Source organism: Nanorana parkeri, unplaced genomic scaffold, assembly GCF_000935625.1.
Source record: "Nanorana parkeri isolate BGI_ZX_2015 unplaced genomic scaffold, ASM93562v1 scaffold1381, whole genome shotgun sequence".
Lineage (NCBI taxonomy): Eukaryota > Metazoa > Chordata > Amphibia > Anura > Dicroglossidae > Nanorana > Nanorana parkeri.
Window position 1 is genome coordinate 241,372 of NW_017307649.1, and position 23,574 is coordinate 264,945.

Consider the following 23,574-nt stretch of genomic DNA (forward strand, 5'->3'; position numbering starts at 1 on the left):
CAAAGTCAGTATATGTTTCTAAATCACAAAAAAATAAAATGATATATCATAAGGCCCCATTCACCCTTGCGATTGGGGCCATCTTGGGAACTGCTCCATGGCGTCCGCGCTCAAGCAAACGGCTGTGGATGGGAATCACTGTACAAGACATATAAATCGGACATGCTGTGATCACCTACAAATGATCGCTACTCAATGTAATCTGTTTGCAGCATATCTGATCACATGCAAACAGCTGCAGCCGCTGTCAGCTGTTATTGCTTTGTATTGAGCTTCCCATCCTCAGCAGTTCCCATGAGTCACACTGAACCATTCGTGAGCCTGCCCAGTCTTTAAGTGACATTAAACCCTCAGATTTTGTAACATAAACCAATACTGTAATGTGTGCCTTACTGTAATCCATGGTTGTTTGCCTTCTCTTTGCTGCTCTTCCTTTTAAATCCGTATCTCTCATGCTTGGGGAGAACTTCCCTTTGCAGCTGAGTGCCTCTTCCTGTAGTGCTGGCTCAGGTTGTGAACCTTCACACAGACACCATGTATCCATTCCAGAGACAAGGCAGTCTGCTGCAAAACAGAAGTTCTGCCCAGCATGAGAAGAGATACGGATTTAAAAAGGAAGAGCAGCAAAGAGAAGGGAAACGACCATGGATTACAATAAGGCACACATTACAGTATTGTTTTATGTTAAACAATCTGAGGGTTTAATGCCACTTTAAGTGTGAATGAGGTCATACAAGACATATTGGTCAGAATAGGTAGAGGTGACGGGATCTTTTTCCTGATGCAAAATAAATCAGAGCACTGCAGGAACTGCCGTTCCTAGCCAGCGAACCATTAGGATTGCTTCATGACAAACTATGGAAAAGGGAAATGATCAGTGGTAAAACTTTCACCATGCTGGTAAATTTCTGGGTTCATACTGGTAACCAGTGCAGTAACGTCACCTAGATATTAGCAGAAATGTATAGTCAGCATTAAAAACATGGCATCACATTAAAGTGAAAGATGGGGCAAACACCTCAACACACAGTTGAAATATATATATTTTACCTGCAATTGATAGATTTGTTATGTTCAGAATGAAAAAAATAACATTTTTGGAAAATATTACTTTACTTCTAGTCAGGTAAATATAAAATATGGACTAGGGCCATTATATTTTTAACAGCATGTGCGAGGAGCTCAACAGCTACCTAATCACCAGGCAGACTTACTTCTATGCCTTTATGGTGAATAGACTCATAGTACAGGGGTGGACAAATTAATATGGAAGAGCCACCTAATCACCAGGCAGACTTACTTCTATGCCTTTATGGTGAATAGACTCATAGTACAGGGGTGGACAAATTAATATGGAAGAGCCACCTAATCACCAGGCAGACTTACTACTATGCCTTTATGGTGAATAGACTCATAGTACAGGGGGTGGACAAATTAATATGGAAGACCCACCTAATCACCAGGCAGACTTACTACTATGCCTTTATGGGGAATAGACTCATAGTACAGGGGGTGGACAAATTAATATGGAAGAGCCACCTAATCACCAGGCAGACTTACTACTATGCCTTTACAGGGAATAGACTCATAGTACAAGGGTGGACAAATATGGAAGAGCTACCTAATCACCAGGCAGACTTACTTTATTGCCTTTATGGTGAATAGACTCATAATACAGGGGTGGGCAAATTAATATGGAATTCAGGAGCCAGTGTGTCCAATCCTGGAGCAAGAAGGGCTTTTTATTTGGAGCCAGATCCAACAGCTACAACTAGAAAAAATCCCAAAAGTTAGGCACCCGCTGTAATTTTTAATGAACATTGGCTACCTGCCTCCTGGCATTTGTCCAGCCCTGTTATGGTAGGACATGACGCTACACACAGTTAAATGACATTCCACCTTCCCTGTCTCCTAGATCAGATGTGTCCCTTATGGACTTTCAATCTGCAGGAGCAGCCAAAAATTGCTTAGGAAGTGTTGTTCTTTCTTATTAGTACATACCTGGCACATGCCAAGGCCACCAGGGCAGCAGCAGAGTTTTCTTTTTGCTTGAAAGAGCATTGCTGATCTAAAGTAGAAGTGTCTTCCAGCCAGGAACAAAGCAGAGCCTCTATCCCATTCAAGCAGTCAGCTGGTTCTTTAGTGAGGCTCAAAGGCTGACAGTCTCGAAGGCAGTTCAATAACACCTCAGCTGTTATATTACAAAGTGAGGGGTCTGTTTTACTCTGAGACTGAATAAGGGGAAACACCAACAAAAGTCCCATTCGAGATGTAAATGGAGCCTGTTCTGGTTGTTGTAGCAGGCCTTGTCGCTTAAGTAAAGCCAGTGTTTCCTCATCGGAGCCGTCCCTTTCATGTTGGTCTTCCAAAGCCAACTGACGCTGTGCATTCCACAATCCACGCAAGGCGTTTAGGCGATATTCAAGTAAGCGTGCATAAGCGTTGCTCTGATTTCCACACACTGCTCGCAAGCGTTCTGCTAATTCTGTAGGGCTCTTTGTTTCGAATGTCAAAATCTGAAACAAAATGTAATAAAAGTCTTAGCTTTCAAAATGCTGCAGTGTTGGAAAAATAACGCACAGATATCATGAAATACATCCCATCAATAAAACACGAAGTAGAGTGTTACCTGAAGTACAACTACACACTCTGCACCCTCTAGAGCACACCATTACAGGAGTTGTAATCACAAAATATACCATCCTGTTATAACATCAGCATCGTCATAGGAATACATACTAGAGTTCTTTTTAATAATGCAACTAAAGGTTACTTGAAAAAATCCCTTTTATGTGGCGAGTGCTGCCTTCCGTCAGCCCATCACTTTCATCAACTTCCTGGACTCCCAGTGTGCTTTGTTTTTCCCCCGCTGAGTGATGTGATGCAGACTCGATTTCTCAAGACTACACATCCCATCATGCATTGCTTCCAGCATGCAATGATAATCTTACATTGTTTAGATGTTGGGTTCAGAAGACAGGCTCTGTGAGAGTGGTGGCACAAGGAAGTGCATATTCACAGGGCTGACTGAAATTGTGACAGTACATCCTATGGGCATCTTCAATAAATAGGTTTGCAAACTTCTAGATCAATATTATTATTATTATTATTATTATTATTAGGAGTTAGATAAAACTTATGTAAATTCAATATAGGAATAAAGATGTATTCTTCATTTTTGACCATAGATACTATTTAATAAAGCCATCTGTTTATTCTCTTAGATTTTTTTTTCATCTTTAAGCACGTCAGCGGTATAGGTGCATGTTCCACAGTGGTGATGTAGGCAGCTGGACTATATGACCCATGTAGGGCTGCAACTAATAATTTTCATAATCGATTAGTTGGTTCATAATTTTTTCGATAAATCTAATTACAAATAATAAACACCATCCTTAATTTAACAAAAAATAGACAAACAAACAGAGTGTTACAAACAAAGTTTACTTCAGACTAAAACTGCATGCACAATTTTTTGCATTCGCACTGCACTGGAACGCCCAGCATTGCGGTACCGTGTGTTCCAGTGTGGATTTTCATACTGCGGGTGGGAGGCGCGTTTGGGGTGCCATTGAAATGAATGGTACTGCAACGCAACTCCCATAGCAGAATTTGGCACGCTGAAACCGAAAATTACCTTTTCCCACATTTTATAATTTGTTTGTTTTTTAAATTGTAAGCACATGGCACTTGAATAGCTTCCGCCAGGGAATGACAGTTGCCAGTGGCAAGATTCTGCAGACGGCAGCTGAATGTAAATACAGCATGTAGTGGGCTAGTGCAATAACCAGCACGCTATTGGCCATTTCAAATTGCAATAGCCAATAGTAGGCTGGCTATTGCACCCGCCCACTGCTTGCTGTGCCCCCCCCCCCTCCTAGCATGGAGGAGAGAGCTAGGGAAAGCTTGTATTTTCTTTATTTTAATACAAAACAGAAATACGACTTGCAATCATCAGGCCGCCCTACATTTCACCTGTCCTAAAAGCTATTTTACATTTATTTTTTTAGAACTGTCCAAATTGTTAAAGGCCAGTCCAACAAAAACAGACTTACAGGATGTTCCACAACAAATTCATTTGTAGTTACCAAACACACACACAAAAAGTGGTATTTTAGACACTGCAACTGTATATGCAAAAAATATAGGACAAAGAAAACTGATTGACTAGACAAAATAAACAAAGACGACCAATGGTGATGTCCTGGCATTTTGTTAATGATGAGGGATCTGTACATGTGAGAACAGAAAGAGGAAGAAAGACCCTCTGTATTCTAGCTGCTGTCAGCCACACATAGTGCTCGACTAAAACAGTTGCATCTACATTGTCCCTTATAACCACAAATTCACGTGACTTTTGTATTACGTACAGTCCTAAACATCAAAAACTTAATGTACAACAACAAACAAAAATAACAATTTAGTAAACCTTTCCTTTTTTATGCCTGCAGACAAGCTGATATTTAACATGGTTTGACAGGGGATACATCCTCTAACAATCACTGCTCACTCTAACTAGGATGCCACGATACTGTGACAAGTGATTGTTTCATTCTTTTATGGCTGAACAGGAATAAACCAGGAATAAAGTCCAGAAAAAAATGGCCCCATGGCAGGAGGCAAAAATTTTCACCTATTCAGTGAACAGAATGGGTTTGGATCGTACCCATGGTCTACCTGAACCTCACCCCTCACCCCTATTTCTGAAAGTCTAAAAGCTAGTTTGCTGCCTTACCGATCTGTTCTGGCACTGCTCCTTTCTAAGCCCTGGAGGCTGCTAAGGCTCTTACAGAGTGTGTTCATGTTAACCCTGGTGATGATATGCTGGCCATGCCATAACAACCACCTTGTAATGGTGGTTCTGGACGCCCTTGTTCCTTTCTTCAGTCCCAAGTACAATATAAACAGCACTATTCCGTACCCCTCAATCTTTGGTAATTGTCAAGGTCGGCCATGATGGCTTTTGTTCATATCTAGACAGTGGAAAGATGCTTCCTTTTGTTAGCTAGCTTGGTGCAGAAATGTGGTAGAAACTTTAGAAATTGCAGATCTACTTGGACTTTGAACTTGAACTTTACTGACTGTAAACACTTTTTACCATTCTACAGACAGTACTCTCTTTAAGGTAATCAACCTGGCTAGCATTTTTCTATGGATTTAAACACATTTTTTGGAGCATTTTTAGCAACAGTGATAGATCCCATTCTGAAAATGGTTTAGCTGTCAGAGGTCTCTTTCCAGTGAGTTATATAAGGAACCACGTACCAACTGTTGGCCAAAAAAAGTAGAAAGAGACGATACTTGTACCTTTAGTGTACTTATTGAGAAATTTGTATCTGCTCCGTCTCAAAGAAATTCTCTATATAACTCACCCTAGAAATTTGTGAATGGGAGTTTTCTTGGACATTACATTATTATACATTTTTAAAATCTTTTCGTATATGGCATTTGTGACTTTCTTGCGGCTCACCGTGAGCACAGAAATCACTTTCTCCTAAAGCCGTTATGTTCCTAAAGATTCCTGTTCAGACACCAAGCCCTTAGCCTACGCTCCATAATCTTGGGATGCCAGATTAGTGCCTGGTGGAATAAACCTGAGGTGCAGGGAAGAACCCACAGTAGTGATTAGCTTCACCTCTAAAAACTGCTGAATCCCAATCTCTGTGGTTCAAGGTTTCTTTCGCCCTGCCCAAATGTTTTAAATTCCCTTTTTAAAAGCAAAGGGGGAACCAGCTGGAATGTCTACTTTTGGGAGAATGCATTCAAACCCTGGCTGCCGTCCTCTTCCTTCAGTAAACAGAATTTGCCTACTTGTTTGTTCAACTTAGTTGCGAATAAGTCCATGTCTGACGCTCCTAATGTGTTGTCTGGAAAACCTTTCAATTCAGTTTGCAAGATGATTTTTTTTTTAGCTCTCTCCTAACTAGGAAATCGGCCAAATAACTGAGAATCCTTCTGATGTAAACTGTTGAAAGTGAGAGCAGACTGCGTAAATGAGTGTCTTTGCAAAAGTCAAAAAGGTGGGAGGATCTGATGCCTCCTTGTATGTTTATGTATAATACTGCTGTCCGTTCTGTTTTTCAGAAAGTGCTTTCCGAGCGACAGAAGGAGAAAGTGCTTTCCGAGCGACAGAAGGAGAAAGTGCTTTCCGAGCGACAGAAGGAGAAAGTGCTTTCCGAGCGACAGAAGGAGAAAGTGCTTTCCGAGCGACAGAAGGAGAAAGTGCTTTACCTAACGAGGAAATCGGCCAAATAACTGAGAATCCTTCTGATGTAAACTGTTGAAAGTGAGAGCAGACTGCGTAAATGAGTGTCTTTGCAAAAGTCAAAAAGGTGGGAGGATCTGATGCCTCCTTGTATGTTTATGTATAATACTGCTGTCCGTTCTGTTTAGGAGAAAGTGCTTTCCGAGCGACAGAAGGAGAAAGTGCTTTCCGAGCGACAGAAGGAGAAAGTGCTTTCCGAGCGACAGAAGGAGAAAGTGCTTTCCGAGCGACAGAAGGAGAAAGTGCTTCTAAAGCTTTCCCTATCACTGCCAGCTCTCTGAAATTTGAAGCTCTTTGTCCATTTCAGTTTCCATTGAGTCACTATTTGGTTTGAGTGTACTCCCTATTCCCATGCATTTGCAACTGTTGTGTTAATGACCAGGTTGACAAGGAGCCGTACCTGACTTAGCACCATAGAAAAATGTAAATTGTTAGCGCAAGGAAAGTCTACCGTTGCATGTGGTCTGTCCCAGCTTCCTGTGAAAATTTTGAAGTGCTGTTGAGTCGGTTTGTGTCCACTGATCCAACAGGATTGAAGAGGTCATAAGACCCAGAGTTTTAATTAGGGATGCACAGATATCGTTTTCTTGGCATCGAGTACGAGTACCGATATTTTTTTTGGGTACTCGCGGATAGCGGATACCGATAACAGCATCCCGGGGGACCATTGGCCCGGCTTATTAGGCTTCCCGATTGCCTGGGAAGCCGTTGTTGTATTAAAAGTACACGGCTTCACGTTCCAAGGCAGCCTGGCTTCCTGACCAATCAAGAAGCCGGTCGGGACATCATGACCCGCATCCTGGCACCTTGATTGGCTAGTAAGCCGACTTCAATTGTTGCTAGGCAGCCTCGTGGCACTTTTGGTATAGGGGTAAGTATCGGACATTTGAGCGAGTAGGAGTACTCACCCAAATACTCGGTATCAGCGCATCCCTACTTTTTATGATTGCTCTTACTGTTTTTTCTTGTACAGATAGTAGTGAAACCACTGTAGCTTCCCTTTTTTGTCTTCTGAAGAAATCATTTTTTGAACTTTGGAATCAATGATTAAAGCCAAGAAAAAGAGACTCTCTTGATGGGTATCAGATTTGATTTCTCTAGGTTTATGATCCACCTTAAAAAACTTTCTACATGAAGCATCACTGTCTCTGCATCTGCTATAAACTGACTTTCTGTCTGAACATTTAGGAGGTAGGTATAGTAGCACCAATTCAATTATAGGAATTAAAGCTTATGCTATATTTTTGTGAAAATGCGTGGGACTGACTACAACCCAAAAGGAAATACCACAAATTGCCAATGTCTACTTCCCTACAGATATTTATGTAAGGACTCTTAGTGCTGGTTCACACCCGACCGTTTTGTAGTGCGTCCTACGCTCGATTAACGCACTACAAAACGGACCAAAATGTAAAAATCATTGAAGTGAATGGTATAGTTCCCACCTGTCCGTATTTATAGGGACGTGGAGATAAACATCCCTTAGATCTAGTGGCAGCATAAACACATCCTTTGTCAACAAAGTGCCCCACAGAGGAAGAGGGTGACTGGCTATAAAAGAAGTGAAAACAAACATTCTAAATGACTTGAAAGTGGAGGACATTTCCTCTCTCATAGAACCATTAAGACATTTTAAAAAAAGTTTGATTCTTTAGCCATAAACTTGTTTATGCAACTCTGACAAAACATTTTGTTCCAGGAGCCTTGGAAATTGTTATTGTATATAGCTCATCTCTACTCCTAAAATCTGTCTGAAGGAGGGTCCATGAAGGTCTTGTCTGGTAGAGTCTGAAACACTGTACCAGAATAGCCATTATTTCTCCAGCATGTTTAAGGCATAAAAGAGGACATAAAAGAGCTTCTGAGCGGCAAAGAGGGTCACCTCCAGATCAATGGAGGAAGCCGACTTTGGGTAAAAAGTATAAAGTCCTGCAATAATGGAAATAAGGAGTACCTGAGAGATTAGCTCCATTGCACCTATCTGCAGCAGCCAGATCAACTGTTCCTGGGGGGTCTTTGCATGGATAGCATGGCGGCCCCTGAAATTTGTATGAAGGCAAGGAAACGCAAAGAACTGAGGCTGACAGTTACTTTTTTTTTAATAATTTGTGAGCCTTGTGTTTGCGGTTTTAGGTGAGCAAAGCCTCTCTTACAAGTGCTGTGTTGGAAGATGTTAAGGGGAAAATCTATTTAAGTTCCAAGCAAGGAAATCTATGCCACCAACAAAGCAGAGCTGTAGGGTATCCCTATTCAAGTTGAAAAATGTTCATGTAAGCTGGTCAATCTAAGCCATAAACAGTCCCTGGATATTCAAATACTAAATATGCAGTTACTTGTGCGTCATAGCCAGGGCTCGAAAAATCCACTCGTCTGCGACGAGCAGACTGTGGAGCCAAAAAAAAAAAAAGAAGTAATACAAAAATGAAATTCTCAAAAAAATTTCAAAAATGAAATGAAATTCATAAAAAAAATAAAGAAGCATAACATTTTTTTAAACATTTTTTTTTTTAAGTCCGCGCCCCCCTAAGACCCCGTTCACATGTAGCGACATACCTTTGCAGCGGCCGGGATAGTGCGACTTTCGGGGCGACGTTAGCGCGACCTTCTCCGTCGGGCTCCATAGAAAAAAAGCAAAATCATGCAAAATCCGCCAAAAAAAGGGTCCAGTAGAAGCGACGCGCGACATGGAGCTACTATCATTAGCCGGCGACTTCTCGCGATATCACGCGGCAAAAATGTGCGATATTGCGGCCGAAATCGCGCCATAAGTCGCTAGATGTGAACGGGGCCTAATACACACGCATATATGTGTCAGGAACGCCTACGTGCCTCACATGTTGCATATCGCCGCAAACGGAGTGAGAGCAATAATTTTAGAAGACTGGTGAGACACTATCAAATTTTTCAAGCCCTGGTCATAGCCCAACTATTTATGGCAGTGTGACCTATGACTAGGCTAAAAGTGGAGCCTCTTAAAAAGAGAGAGGGATGCTATATACATCAGCATGAAAAGCCACATAAAGCCAGGCCATACTAACGGCAATCACAAGTAACCATTTTTGCAGCATGAAAGAGGTTATTTTGCAGAAACATAGGAATGTATTACAAAAGGGACCTAACTAAGAATCATGTGATTGTTTGATCACATGATCTTGGATATAGTTACCTAATTGATAAGGTTGCAAAAAAAAAAAAAAAAAGAAGGACACAGGTCCATGTGAACCTAAGTATTGGTGGATGATTTTGCATTTTTAACAATCCCCATAACCCTGTAGACATCTAAAAGTTTTTTGATTCAGTCAACACTCTCGGCTAGTACCACTACTCTAACAGTAGAGAACCCTTTCTGCAATCTACAGTTAAACCTCCTTTGTTCCAACCTCAAAATGTGGCTGCGTGTCTTCTTTAGGGCCCTTAGAGTAAACAGTTTATTATAGTTACTATAGCCACCATGGATAAATTTGTAAATTGTGATCATATCCCTTAAGCGCCTTGGTCTTCTTCTTTAAATAAGTTGAATCTATGTAGTGGTTCCTCATACCCGAGGTTCTCCAGACCTCATACATTTTTTTGCTGAACACTAATTTAAGAGCATCTTGCCAAAAGATTGGGGAGCTGCATATTTAACCTCTTGCCGTCCGCCCGTAGTAGAAAAACGGACGGACGGCACTGCTGCATCTGCGGGTTGCCGTCTCCAGACGGCAATCATACCAGTGCTTTCTAAAGGAGTAGCATTCCTTTCCCTTTGAAAATGTTAATGCATGAGAGTATTCAGCTAGCTTTGTTAGCTGCAACTTGATATTACAGTTGCTATTTCCGAGTGTGTAATCTACAGTACCTCCAGATTATTTTCCATCATTGATTCCCCAGCGGAGCCTCCCCTAATGTGTATTGTGCATGCATATTTTTGTCAACCATGTGCATAGGCTTTCTTGATATTGAATCTCTGTAACATTCCTACATCCTGTGCAGAATTTATTTCCCTACAAAATTTGGTATCATCAGCAAACGTAGAAATTAAACTCTTGTTTCCAACTTCAATATCAATAATAAACAAGTTAAACAGCATTGGCATCAGGACAGATCCCTGGTACACACCACTCACAACTTTAGACCATTTAGAGAATGAGTCATTTATCACTACTCTCTGAACCCGTCCATGCAACCTATCCATGTACATACAATTTCTTCAACTCAAATAGACCTTATTTTATAGATGTAATGTTTGTGAGGTACAGTATTGAACGTCCTAGCAAAATCTGGTGGAAAAACTACCTCCAATGGTCTTCCATCATGCAATTTCTTGCTCACTTTGTCAAAGAATGTTAAAAGGTTGCTCAAATCAATGTTTGGCTGACAAGCCATTAGTTTCTTGACACATATCTTTTAAAATTGGTACCACAATTTCCCTACACCAATCAGTTGGTACTGCTCCAGTCAGTAAGGTGTCTTTCAAAATTAGAAATAGTGGCTTTAAGGAGAATGAGGTGAGTGATTTACACTCATCCTCATAGTTAGAGCCGACGGGTGACATTGAAACCGTCACACATAGGCTCTATTGAGCAGGAAGTAATCGAAAATATACCATCACACGCTCACTTCCCTATCATCTCCCTGCAGTGAGCTGTGACTGGATCGATCCCGGCTGCACGCTCTCAGTATATAGAGAACAATAGCTTGCCATATACTGAGCTTTGGGTCACAGGAGAACGTTAGTATATGTCCTCTCGTGACCCTAAAGAGAACTATGAGATAAAAAGGTTACACCATAGTTCTCTTAACTATATCTTAGCTAAGTTCCATGAGGACTTGAGGGTGAAGGCCATCTGGACTTGATTTACATTAAGTTTCTCTAGCTTGCCTTGTACCTAGCTTTTTGTCAGTTATAGAGGGACCTTCGGTACATCGTTATTAGCATTACTGTTAAGGCTATCAAACCTGTCTTTTTCATCTGTAAAAACTGATGAAAGGGAATATACGATCCCGCTTATTAGTAGTAACCAAATTCCCATGCATATATTGTGTGTTACTGCACAAAATAGGGAACTGTTGGTGATAACTATCCAATGATGCTAAGCTAGATTCTAATGATGTCAGTAAAAAGGATAACATTTTACCTCCAGAAAAGGTCTATTTTTGGAGAGAAGGGTTCTATGAACAATGCTGTCTGGTCAGTCACAAAACTCTCTCAGTAAAGTGCATTTAGGAATCCAGCACTGAAGAAGTTTGCTGTTAATTATCCATCATAAGAAATATAATTGCTGTATGATGCAAAGAACAGTACGTACTGTTTTGTTCAAGCTGGAAGGTGATTTGAAATAATGATGACAGCTGAAACTGCAATCCTTTCAAATCAATTTCTAGCTCCTGGGTGAAGAGAATGTAAAATTGTATTCACGGATTTAGCCAATGTCACATACTCTGCAAACAAGAAGAAATGTACTTATTTTGGGCCAGCTAACCCAGCAGTGTTACTAATGATATGTTCAAGGACAATCCCAACTGAGAAATGCTTCAAAGCATACAGATACTGTATGAAATTATAAATGCATACATTTCCTCTACAGTATACCGATATTTATGTTCTACATTTTCCATTCCACAGTTGCAGACTAAAATAGCCAAAGCTCAAAAGTCTTTCACAAGACTAGATAAATTGTGTCCTGCTTAAAGGATAACTATACCTTTGTGAAATGTAGGGCTGCAATAAGCAGCTGTTATGCTGACAAACTATAAATATAGATGGGTACCATTCTGCAGCAAACATTCTAGAACATCTGTCCACCCTATACAGAATCAGCAGCACAGAATCTAAATGTGAAGAGGGTGGGCAGTGTACTTCAAAATGAAGATGGGGAGTAGGATCTTTGAGCAGCTAGCCATTATTCACTTTAATTCAATTTGTAATAGAAGCCCCATACAGACAAGGATTTCTTCGGTGACCAGGTAACTATTTATAGTTACAGTCTGATCGTACAATAGTTACCTACATTATGACTGCATTTTTGTTTCAAGTAAAACAATCCTTAAAAATGTATACATCACATGGGGGTCACGTTTGCCGAAGTGCATTTGATAAGAGCCAAGAGTATTCATCCCATGAAGATCTGAAATTGAAATGGATGTTCATATTCCATTTAAATGTCTGACTGCTTTTCAGAAAGCTGCAAAAGAGAGACAACCGATCAACACTCCAACTATTTAAAATGGCTGCACCCAGAAAAAAAATTAGGTTATACATTGCATTATTAATCCAGATGCTATGAGACCCGATGGAAATACGTTACTTAATCAGTTAAAGTACAACTAAGTCTCCTCCATGAGGGCTTGTTCATACTAGCTAGTGGACCAGTGTGCCAAGTGAAGCCTGGTAGGGTGGTGTGATGCACTTACTTAACACATGGCTTACTTTTTTTTTATTACTTCAAATTTATTTGGAGTGTAAACCCCATTCAACACTCCGCACAACAGTGCGCTGTGCTGCCTTGTGACCTGCCCTGCAATCCAGTGTGCCAGCGAAGAGCCAGCTACAGCCGGGACGGATCCCAACAATATTGTCAGGATCCACCCTGCTGCCTGATTGACTGCTGGCTCTGCCTCTAGAGCCAGCTGTGCCCGCCCCCTCTCCTGTCCGTTCCTCCAGTCAGCGCTGGAGGAATAGAGAGAGTGGAGGGGGGAATCCCTGCAGGGAGAGGGTACTCACAGTCATCGCTCTCTGTAGAGAAAAGATTGTGAACGGAGTGATCAGTGGTATGAGGAGATCGCTCAGTTCCCGATCAATAGAGCCAACGTTGACAGCTTCAGTGTCACACATCGGCCCTAATTATGGGGACAAGTGTATTTCACTCTCCCCATAATTCTCCTTTAAGGCTAAACAACCATCTCCTTCTAGTACGTAGCTTTCCTATTGGCTATAAAAAAAAAATTAAGCCTCAAAACACATGAAAAAAAAAACCGCACAAAAATGCACAGATAAGTGCGCTCCAAAAATCGCCTATAAAACGTTCATGCTCAGGTGTGAATGCAGCTTTATGGTTTGTTGTGCATGCACAGGGGTTGCCAGGCTATTCCACTGAAGTCTCTGAGGCCAAAAACACTCTATTCTGCTTAAAAAGTAGCTTAACCCCTTCATGACTGAGGTCTCTTTTTTTCATTTTTTTGCACCCAGGTTATATTCCACATTTTAGGCCTGAAAATTACTTAAAACCCTCAAACATTATACATTTTCTGAAAGCCAAGACCTTATAGAATACAATGGTGGCATTTACACATTTTTATGATGTTGCACGATATTAGCGCAACACCTTATCAAACCCCCAAATTTAGTGAAAAATGCACTTAAATGCCCCAAAATACAATTAAAAATACCCGTTTGTTTAATAAAATATAAAAGATGAGGTTACAATGAGTAAATAGATACCCAACATGCCCAGGTTAAAAATTGCGTGCGTCCATGAAACGGTGACAACATTCAGTACCCAAAAAAGTCCATAGACGACGCTTTAAAAGCCCCCGCAGGTCATCAGTTTAGAGATACCTAAAAATACTGGCCCTAGAATTATTGCTCTCATTCCGGCATGCGCGGCGATATACAACATGTGTAGCGCGTTCGTCGTTTTCATACATAGGCACACCCGATGCGTGTTTACGTGAAGATGCGTATGCCCGCGGGGACTTTAATTTTTTTACATTTATTTAATGTTAAAAACTGTTTTGGTTTTTTTTTTTACTTTACAAGACCCCATGTGATAGCAGATGGTGGTGACAGGTACTCTTTAAGGTGATACTGGGGGTCCAAAAGACCCCTTGTATCACCTTTACACTCTCAATAAGCTATTTAAGTGCATATCGCTCTTCAATAGTTTATGGCTGGGCTTCAGGAGCCCAGCACTGACAGCTATGGGACCGGAAGCTTCCCACCGACTCCAAACAAGCCCGTAGGAGGGGCAATGGAGCCCTGGAAACACGGCGGGGGTGTCAGACGGGATCACTGGCCCGTAGAAGCGATCTGGCGGCAGCTGAGCCGCCAGACTCGCTTCTACTGTAAAGCCGATAGTCGGCTTTACAAGTTTAAAGAGAGTCCCGGCGGCAAAAGCTTCCGGGAGTTTCTTTAAACAGCCCAGATGCCAGCTACGTACACTGTACATCGCTGGTCGTGAAGGGGTTAACTACCTTTTTGAGCCTCAGGCATCAAGCAACAGGCACCCGTGCTCATATATGAAAAAACCATTTAAAAAGCATGAGATTCTGTTTGTAGAGCGTTTTGGGGTCCTTGTTCCCACCTAGGTGTTTTTGAGCAGTAGAAAAATAGCTTCATGGACGCCAAACACAAGAAATCCCATGATATTCCATGACCCCTATTTACACCTGAACAACAAAACGCCAAACGCAGAAAAAAGTACATGAGCTTCTTTTGGCAGTTTGTGGCTCGTTTTTTCCCCCATAGACAATGAAAACGCGTGAGTGACAGATGCATTTTGCACCTTTTCATGTGTGTTTATATGCGCGTTCGTCCATTGACCGCAATGTCTCTTTAGCTAGCAGGCAAAACGCGCAAGCAAAAAAGTGCAAAACCGTGAGCTGAAACCACACATACAAACGTGCAAAAACGATGATGCCTTGGTGTGAACGGTGCCGTAAAGTGACACTAAACTCAGGAGTTAAAACTGAAAAAATGCATTCAAGTACCAGAACTATGAATGTATCTTATTTGTGTATCACTCAGCTGTAGATCCCCAAATCATCTCTGAATTCATACCGACTCTGTCCTACTTTTGTTCCCCAGGGTCCCTGTGTGTGCTGTAAAATAGCCACCGGCTCCAAGCTCACTCTTGTGATAGACTAACTTCAATACAAACTAGTAAACTGAATGTGAGATTATAGTCCATCACAGGAGCGAGCTTGTGGTGGCTGATACTTTACAACATTTGCTGGTCCAACTATTAACAGCTAGATCACGTGCTGTGTTGTTTACTGGCCATACACTAAGCAACATTGTGTTAAATTTGGTGATTTATCAAACAGTTTAATCATTTCCAGCAACCAAATGTTAACAAGTGTAATGGACTTCAAAGAAAGCTACCTCTAGGCTACTTACAAAAGGCAATTTCTATTTATTTTCATTCCCATTTTCACTGTTCTGAGTAAAAGCACAAGAATACCAAGCAGAATTTCTTGGATGCCTTTACCACCCGACCAGTTTACAAATCAGAAAATAAGAAGTGAAGCTGATCACAAGCTATGTGGAACAAAGGCAGCTTTTATGTTAAAGGCTAATACAATGGACACCCTTATGGTGTGGTTACAGTGGCTGCCTGGTGATCCCACCAACAATTCATCCTTCCATGTAGATCACATAATGCACACACCTTTAAGGTCCTGGGGTCCCGGTTTCTTTTCCATAGAAGCTTGATCATATATCTGAAGCAAATCATTAGCAGTATAGCCACGTCATCAATTTTCCAAAGGATCCAGGCTGTAGTCAGCATCTGACCCAGGTAATGCTACTTAAGGTAGGTTCCTGAGGCCATTGTAAACCAGACTCCAGAGACTTCCTTTATTCCCTGCCATTACCTATAAACAAACCTTTACGTACATGGCACATTAAATATTCCCTTTACACCAGACTCTTCTTTCACCATCTCTCCTTCCCAAGACAAAAAAAAAAAAGAGGATTGATTATTTGAAGCACTAAAAATAAGTGCTTATTACTGGAATAGGAGGCTTTTCTTAGCGTGTGGGTGAGATGGCTGTCCAGCAGAGAGGCCATATTGCTATTTGTCTTTCTGTCTGGTGCATGCAACAACCAAATGCAATATAGTACAAATTTCCAGAAATATACATAATCTAATGCTTGGTATTAGTATTAGAAATGACGCATTCTCCTGCATCAACAGACAGATTTTATTGCTGATATAATGGAGGAGTATAAATAAGGTTTACTTAAAAGGAGAATTATGAGGGGAGTGAAAATCACTCATCCTCATAGTTTGAGCCGACGTGTGACAATGAAACTGTCACTCACGGCTCCCTGCAGGGATCCCCCTCCCGGCTCCGATCCTCCAGTGCTGACTGGAGGAACGGACAGGGAGGGGGGCGGGTACAGCGGGCTCTGCCTCTAGATAGGCAGAGCCAGCTGTCAATCACGCAGCTGGGTGGATCTCGACAGTAATGTCGGGATCTGTCTATCAGTAAACTAAATGTGAGATTGTAGTCCATCACAGGGGCGGGCTTGGAGCGGTATTATCTCTATACTGATTTTGACCACTCGCTGTTGGTTGTATGAAATATTTGACCACAATGGGTGAGGGAATAAAGTGGCCTGGATCCACAGCCAGTTGCCTCCTCTACTTTGTTTCCCTTCTCTATATGTTGTCTCTTTGACCCCTGACTCACTTATATATTCAAAACCCATCTTGGGCTTAGAAGGCATTTGGACCCAAACACCATTTATTTACCTTTAGAAGGTCTATATTCCTGTTTCGCTCATGTTATATGACAAGTTATTGAAACAAAAAACTGCCATGTATGTAGCCAGCATAAACCCCCACCGGCTGTGACGCCTGCCAAGAAGTGTGCCTCAATGGGCAATAAGGGACTGTAACTAGACTGGAGGATTGTAGTCAGACGTCAGATGCTCAATAGTCATGTGAGGGGTGCAAAACAGAGTTCACCAAGCACACGCAAAACTGTGACTGACACCTCCCCCATCCCATCAGTTGAGGCAGGGGCATTCTCCCCTCTTTGCGACATGAATGCCCCTTCTACACTTTAACAGTTTTGCTCAAGCTTGGGTGAACTCAGGTGATCTCAGTTCATACCAAGCCTCCGCACATGACTGGCGATTAGACGTTTTGGAGCTACAAAATGTTCAACACAAGGAATTCCTTTGTTTTCAACAGCCCCTGCCCACACAAGCTACTTTTCTGCAGATTGCTGAACGTTTGGCCCCATAGATGTCAATGAAAATGCGTGACAAGGGTTTTACGTGCGTTTTTCAATTTACATTAATGTCTCACAACCTGCTAGCTGAAAAACACCACTTGATATACACTATGGTGATATGCGTGAAAACGTTATCGCTAGGTGTAAATGAAACCTTACTGTACTATAAAAACTATCACAGGCACGCAGAGGAGAGTTTCTGGACTAGTTTAGGTTTTAGTTTCCCCTTGTGGTGTCGGACATTTTTATATGGCAGTTTATAATGGCCAATAGTTCTGTTTAAACAACAGCCTGTGAGGATAGAAATATGGCAGCCTTCACTGCTAATTTGGTTTAAAAAAGTGCAGGGTCCTGGGCTGATTTGCAAACTTCTCAGGCTGTATGCTTGCTCCAAGGACAGTTACTTAGTAGTGGCGCATACATGAGATGAGACACAAAAGTCACACGCCTCACCTCATGTACGCACTCTATGACAATACTTTCATGACCCCCCAGAGATATTCCTGAACGGCATGGTGATGTAGCCTTCCCAAGGGGCACCTGTGAGGCCCTGGCGATGTCATTAGTGCTTTACCATACCAGGAAGTGGAACAGCTAAATACAGCTTTGTTTTTTTATATGACAAAGTCCATTTCCACCTTCTGTAAGTGATAAGCATTTATTGTGGTAATGAAGAGGTGCTGTTATGATGTATATGCGAGTACATTTTCATGACTCATATTGCAGGCTTTCTTCATTTTTATGCAGTTTCCATTAGGCATGAAGCCTACAAATTCCACATTTTCTCCACAGGAAATTCAGTCTGACACCGGGTTTAGATTGTAATCAGGCTGTAAATCAGCTGCCCCTCTCCCTGTGATTCTGTGTAACATGACCACTAAACACCAGCTCTGTCTTTACACACACAATACACAATCCAGGGAGGGGGGGTTGCCACTATGAATACTAATGAATAGGAGGTGGAGAACCCACTTGTAATATACACACATATTGCATTGAAAGCACAGAGGTAGCCATTTCCATGAGAATATGAAGAGGAGTACTAACAAAAAAAATTTAAGTTTATGTGTTCATATATAGCAACTGCATATGCCTGCTTCATGTATACTTGGTGCACATTGCTAGCATATGGTTTTTAAAAATACCTCTGCAAAGATGTCAATGGGCTTTAAGGATATAGAGATCGGTATGCATGCCCTTGGGAGTTTGAGCTTTGCAGGAAAAAAAAAAAATCATAAAGCAAAGGAGATGTGTGAACCCATCCTACTGACCAACACACACTGCTCCCCCAAGAGAAGGCTAAAACCAAGGCAATCTGCTCAATCACAGACATGCTCAGTAGTGATAAGGCTGGGCTTGGTGAAAACCCAGTTCATCTGAGTTAGGCCAAGGCTGCTAAAAACTGAAAGCCACCCTCTCCTCTTGGCCCAATCATTTGCAGGGAGGCACATTCTCCTCCCTGCAGCTATAAGTCACAAATGCTGTCACTGATTCGGCCAGGAGGGGGGTGACATGCACAGTTTTGAGCAGGCTTGTGTGAGCTCATGCCAACTGGGTTCACACCAGGCCCACCCTCATCTCTAATTCTCGCCCCAACAGGACATAAGAGTTTTGAATCATTGTGTTGTAATAAGATTTTCTAACCACCATCTCACATCTATAGACTTAGTAGGACAGAAATATAGAGCGAGCCACCTTTGCCAACCCAGGAGCAGTTGGTCAGCACTCAGAACTGTCGGTCGAACGGTGAGTGCAGCCAATAGATGCAGTTACTGTTTGGGTATTCAGCAGCCACGGATGCTGCTGGCCAATTAATACAATTGCTGCCAAGGGAGATTCCTTCATCCACACTGTTTAGCATGGAAGGGGGAAAAGGTTGATTTCCTCTCGCTCAGTCCGTAGGGTTGAGATGGAGAAATCTTAAGAGTTTATCTAGAAAATATGTTGTCCCCACACCATTCTGCTTCAGCAAATCATCTTTATTCGTATTCCTTCAGCATGACCTACGGATGCAACTTTCCAGAGCCTCACAGGGCCCCTTCATCAGGCAAAGTGTCCGGTGAAGCTCCGAAACGCTGCATCCATGTGTCATGCTGAAGGAATACGAATAAAGATGATATTTTAAAGCAGAATGGTGTGCAGACAACATATCTTCTAGATTGCATACTGTGGTGTCATGCGCCAGTTGTTCCAGCACCCGTTGGATTCTGGGGTACATCGGTACGGTGTATTACTAATATCTAAGGGTGTATGGCCAGCTTTAGTCTCTGGCCAAAAACAACTATTAACACAGGTTAGTGACTGAGTAGTGATGCAAGTGCTGAAACTGACAGGGCTTTACAGGTAAAAGCAAAGGCAGGAGAAGTGTTACAATCTAGGGCAGTGATGGCTAATGTTTTTGAACCAGAGTGCCCACACTGCAACGCAAAATCAATTTATCTCAAAGTGCCAACACTGAAAATAAGTTTGGTATAGCGCTGCAGTTTGGGCACTGGGGTTTAAAAAACGTTCAGCATCACTGCCTTACGCATGATAGGGAAACACACATATTCAAATATTTACACACACATACGAGACTCCTGGCGGCAACTAGCACCTGGCCACGCGTGCCTCCAGAGGGGCCTCTGCATGCCCTCTGTGGCACGCGTGCCATAGGTTTGCCATCACTGATCTAGGGCAACAAAAGCTGAACTGGAAAGTGAGCTGTATTGAAGAATTTTTCCAGCTCAGCTACTTTGGCCTAGATTGTTCACTTCTCCTGCCTTCTCCAAACCATTAACCCTTTAGTGAGTCGACCTGTAAATTTTTATTTTGCAAGTTTTATTTCATAGTCACACATTATAAAGAAAATAAAAACATCAGACATAGACCATGTCTTTTGAAACTCTATACCCACCCTTCCACAAACAATAGGATTACACCAAAATAGCCTTAAAATATCCCATTAGCATTTATTTGTACTCATCCTAAAATCCATTTAAGTGTAATGTGAGATGATTCGCTAGATCGAAGGAGAAGGGATGTCACTGCTGCATGCCTGGGATAATCTTCTACAGCAGACGCATGCCTGAATTTATGCGAACACTGATTTTTAATGCTGTTTATTTTTTCACAGGCAGAAGATCAACTGAATACCGTTATGCTGGGATCAGAAATAAGCATGAGCTCATGCTGACAGACGAGGGATAACTTGACAATGTGAGCATATGCCTTGCATTTCAAGAGAGGAAGAAAGATTATTAGTCTGCCCATCATTAGGAAGCAAAGTAAGTGCTGCACCTGCTATGGGAGCCAAATGACAGATCGTACAAAGGCCTTAACTGCCGTGAAAATGCATGTGCAGTGATCTTTGGACAAAGAATCTCTCGGCTAAACCATCCCTGTGACCTGCACTCACAGAATGAAACGGGATAGGGTGTGGAGAGGCAAATGTCAGACATATGTCATTACTAACAATGCATTCAGCTAACGAAGAATATCAGACTATGCCTGCTTTATACATTCTTTCATAGCAATCAACACAATCACCGAAAAAGAAGAAACAAGGCAATCCAGCATTATGCCTTTAGTCATTTTTTTTAATCAACATTAAAAAGTAAACATGCTGAAGAAAGACCATTCATCCACAACCAGACTTCAAGTACAATAAGCCCATTCATGCCTAACCAATGCCATACACACATTACCATTAGATTCCTGATAATGCACAGAAGATAAAATACATCCAAATTGAAGATAAGAGATAAAATGACAGCGACACAGGCGAAAAAAACTAAACTAGGAGTCCCCCATCTGTGTCCTTATTACTGGTGCATGGTCACTAGTGTCCAAGGAGCATTATGTTACCAGCCTCAGGGCAGAGATACAAAAGAAGAAAGGAGCGATCTCTAGAAGAAAATGCTCATCTCACCAAACATGCTCAGCGGGGCATTCATACATGCAACCTACGTATGCAGAATACAGTGCAGGCCGTACTAAATGGATGATCGCACACTTGTGAACCTGAGAACGCTGTGCGGGCCCTGGGATACTGAAGAGAACACATCTGTCAGAACGCATATAGGAGGATAATTCATTTCATGACCTGAGACAAACTGCAAGCCATAATAATAGTAGAAAATACAATTCAGAACCAACACAGAGAGGACTGTATACGTCCCACCATGGCTTGTATGAGCACAGTATGTATGTGTATATAGACATACAATGTAAGACCCGAGTCATCAATATAGAGAGGACAGTACACGTCCCACCATGGCTTGTATGAGCACAGTATGTATGTGTCTATAGGACATACAATGTAGGACCCGAGTCATCAATATAGAGAGCACTGTACACGTCCCACCATGGCTTGTATGAGCACAGTATATATATGTGTCTATAGACATACAATGTAAGACCCGAGTCATCAATATAGAGAGGACTGTACACGTCCCACCATGGCTTGTATGAGCACAGTATGTATGCGTCTATAGACATACAATGTAGGACCTGAGTCATCAATATAGAGAGGACTGTACACGTCCCACCATGGCTTGTATGAGCACAGTATGTATGTGTATATAGACATACAATGTAAGACCTGAGTCATCAATATAGAGAGGACAGTACACTTCCCACCATGGCTTGTATGAGCACAGTATGTATGTGTATATAGACATACAATGTAGGACCTGAGTCATCAATATAGAGAGGACTGTACACGTCCTACCATGGCTTGTATGAGCACAGTATGTATGTGTCTATAGACATACAATGTAGGACCTGAGTCATCAATATAGAGAGGACTGTACACGTCCCACCATGGGTTGTATGAGCACAGTGTGTATGTGTATATAGACATACAATGTAAGACCTGAGTCATCAATATAGAGAGGACTGTACACGTCCCACCATGGCTTGTAGGAGCACAGTATGTATGTGTATATAGACATACAATGTAAGACCCGAGTCATCAATATAGAGAGGACTGTACACGTCCCACCATGGCTTGTATGAGCACAGTATGTATGTGTCTATAGGACATACAATGTAGGACCCGAGTCATCAATATAGAGAGGACTGTACACGTCCCACCATGGGTTGTATGAGCACAGTATGTATGTGTAGATAGACATACAATGTAGGACCTGAGTCATCAATATAGAGAGGACTGTACACGTCCCACCATGGCTTGTATGAGCACAGTATGTATGTGTAAATAGACATACAATGTAGGACCTGAGTCATCAATATAGAGAGGACAGTACACGTCCCACCATGGCTTGTATGAGCACAGTATGCATGTGTAAATAGACATACAATGTAGGACCTGAGTCATCAATATAGAGAGGACAGTACACGTCCTACCATGGGTTGTATGAGCACAGTATGCATATGTAGATAGACAATGTAGGACCGGAACCATTTACATAGAGAGGACTGTACATGGGTCGTATGAGTATGCATATCTTTGTAATATATAAATATACTGTAATTGAACAACACAGGGCAGGATGTGTACACTCCTCTATATATTGATGGCTCAGGTCCATATATATACCCATACATAGTGTGCACATAGTAAGGTGTGCTCTGTGTATACGTCTATATAGTCTGCCAGTAACCCTTGCAGCGCACCGTGCCCAGGTGCTCACGTGACCCCCTCCCCCGGTGGCCTTCTTACCTCCAGGTCGGTGTCGCCGGCCTCGGTCACTCCTATCTCGCTGGGTAGCTCGGCCAGGTCGGTGACTCGAATGAGTCCATCGTGCAGAAAGATGGTCTCTTCCTTCACCGACAGCCATTGAGCGGAATCTCCGGCCGTAACCGAGCCCATGTCTTGTTCCTTGCTGTCAGTCAGCCCCCGGGCCGCTCCCTCATCCCCCGCTCCTCACCCGGTGACCCGCACAAGCATCTCACACGCCGAGATAAGGGTGGGGCGCTCAGGCCTGCCAGCCTCTGATCTCTCTGCCCCCCGAGTACAAGGCATGAAACCCCCTAGCTGCCGGGCACAGAGGGGGCACACTCCCACAATACCCCAGCGATTGGGATCTGGGCACCAGCACTGAACTGTCAGCGAGACGCCATATTGGCTGGAGCAGCGATCCCGGCGTGCCTTGCGCTGCCTGTGTACCTCCTGCCTGGGAGAGATGTGCCCCGGAGGGGGGGAGGCATTACATTGGCCATACACTTTTCCGATAGCTGTCGTTCGAGCTTTCGTTGAGATGAGATCAGACAGTATTTAGTTGATCAACACAATTGGATGAAATAAAGATTCCTCCACACACTGTGAAGAAAGATTGGATAGGCACAGCACACATTACAATTCAGGTTGCAGAAAGGGTAATCGTCTATGGATATTTTAAACTGTCCCCACCTATCAATCA

General features: G+C 42.3%; 1 protein-coding gene across 1 annotated transcript in view; it reads right to left on the reverse strand.

Annotated features, from left to right (window-relative positions):
• HECTD4 (HECT domain E3 ubiquitin protein ligase 4) overlaps positions 1–23,285 on the reverse strand; it is a 130,755-nt gene extending 107,470 nt beyond the window's left edge. The window contains exons 1-2 of the mRNA XM_018569713.1: positions 22,875–23,285; positions 2,002–2,516 (exon numbers count right to left, since the gene is read on the reverse strand). Of these exons, the coding sequence (XP_018425215.1) occupies positions 2,002–2,516; positions 22,875–23,024 (665 nt within the window). The 5' untranslated portion in view covers positions 23,025–23,285. The remainder of the gene's footprint in view (positions 1–2,001; positions 2,517–22,874) is intronic.
• Between the last annotated feature and the right edge of the window lie 289 nt (positions 23,286–23,574).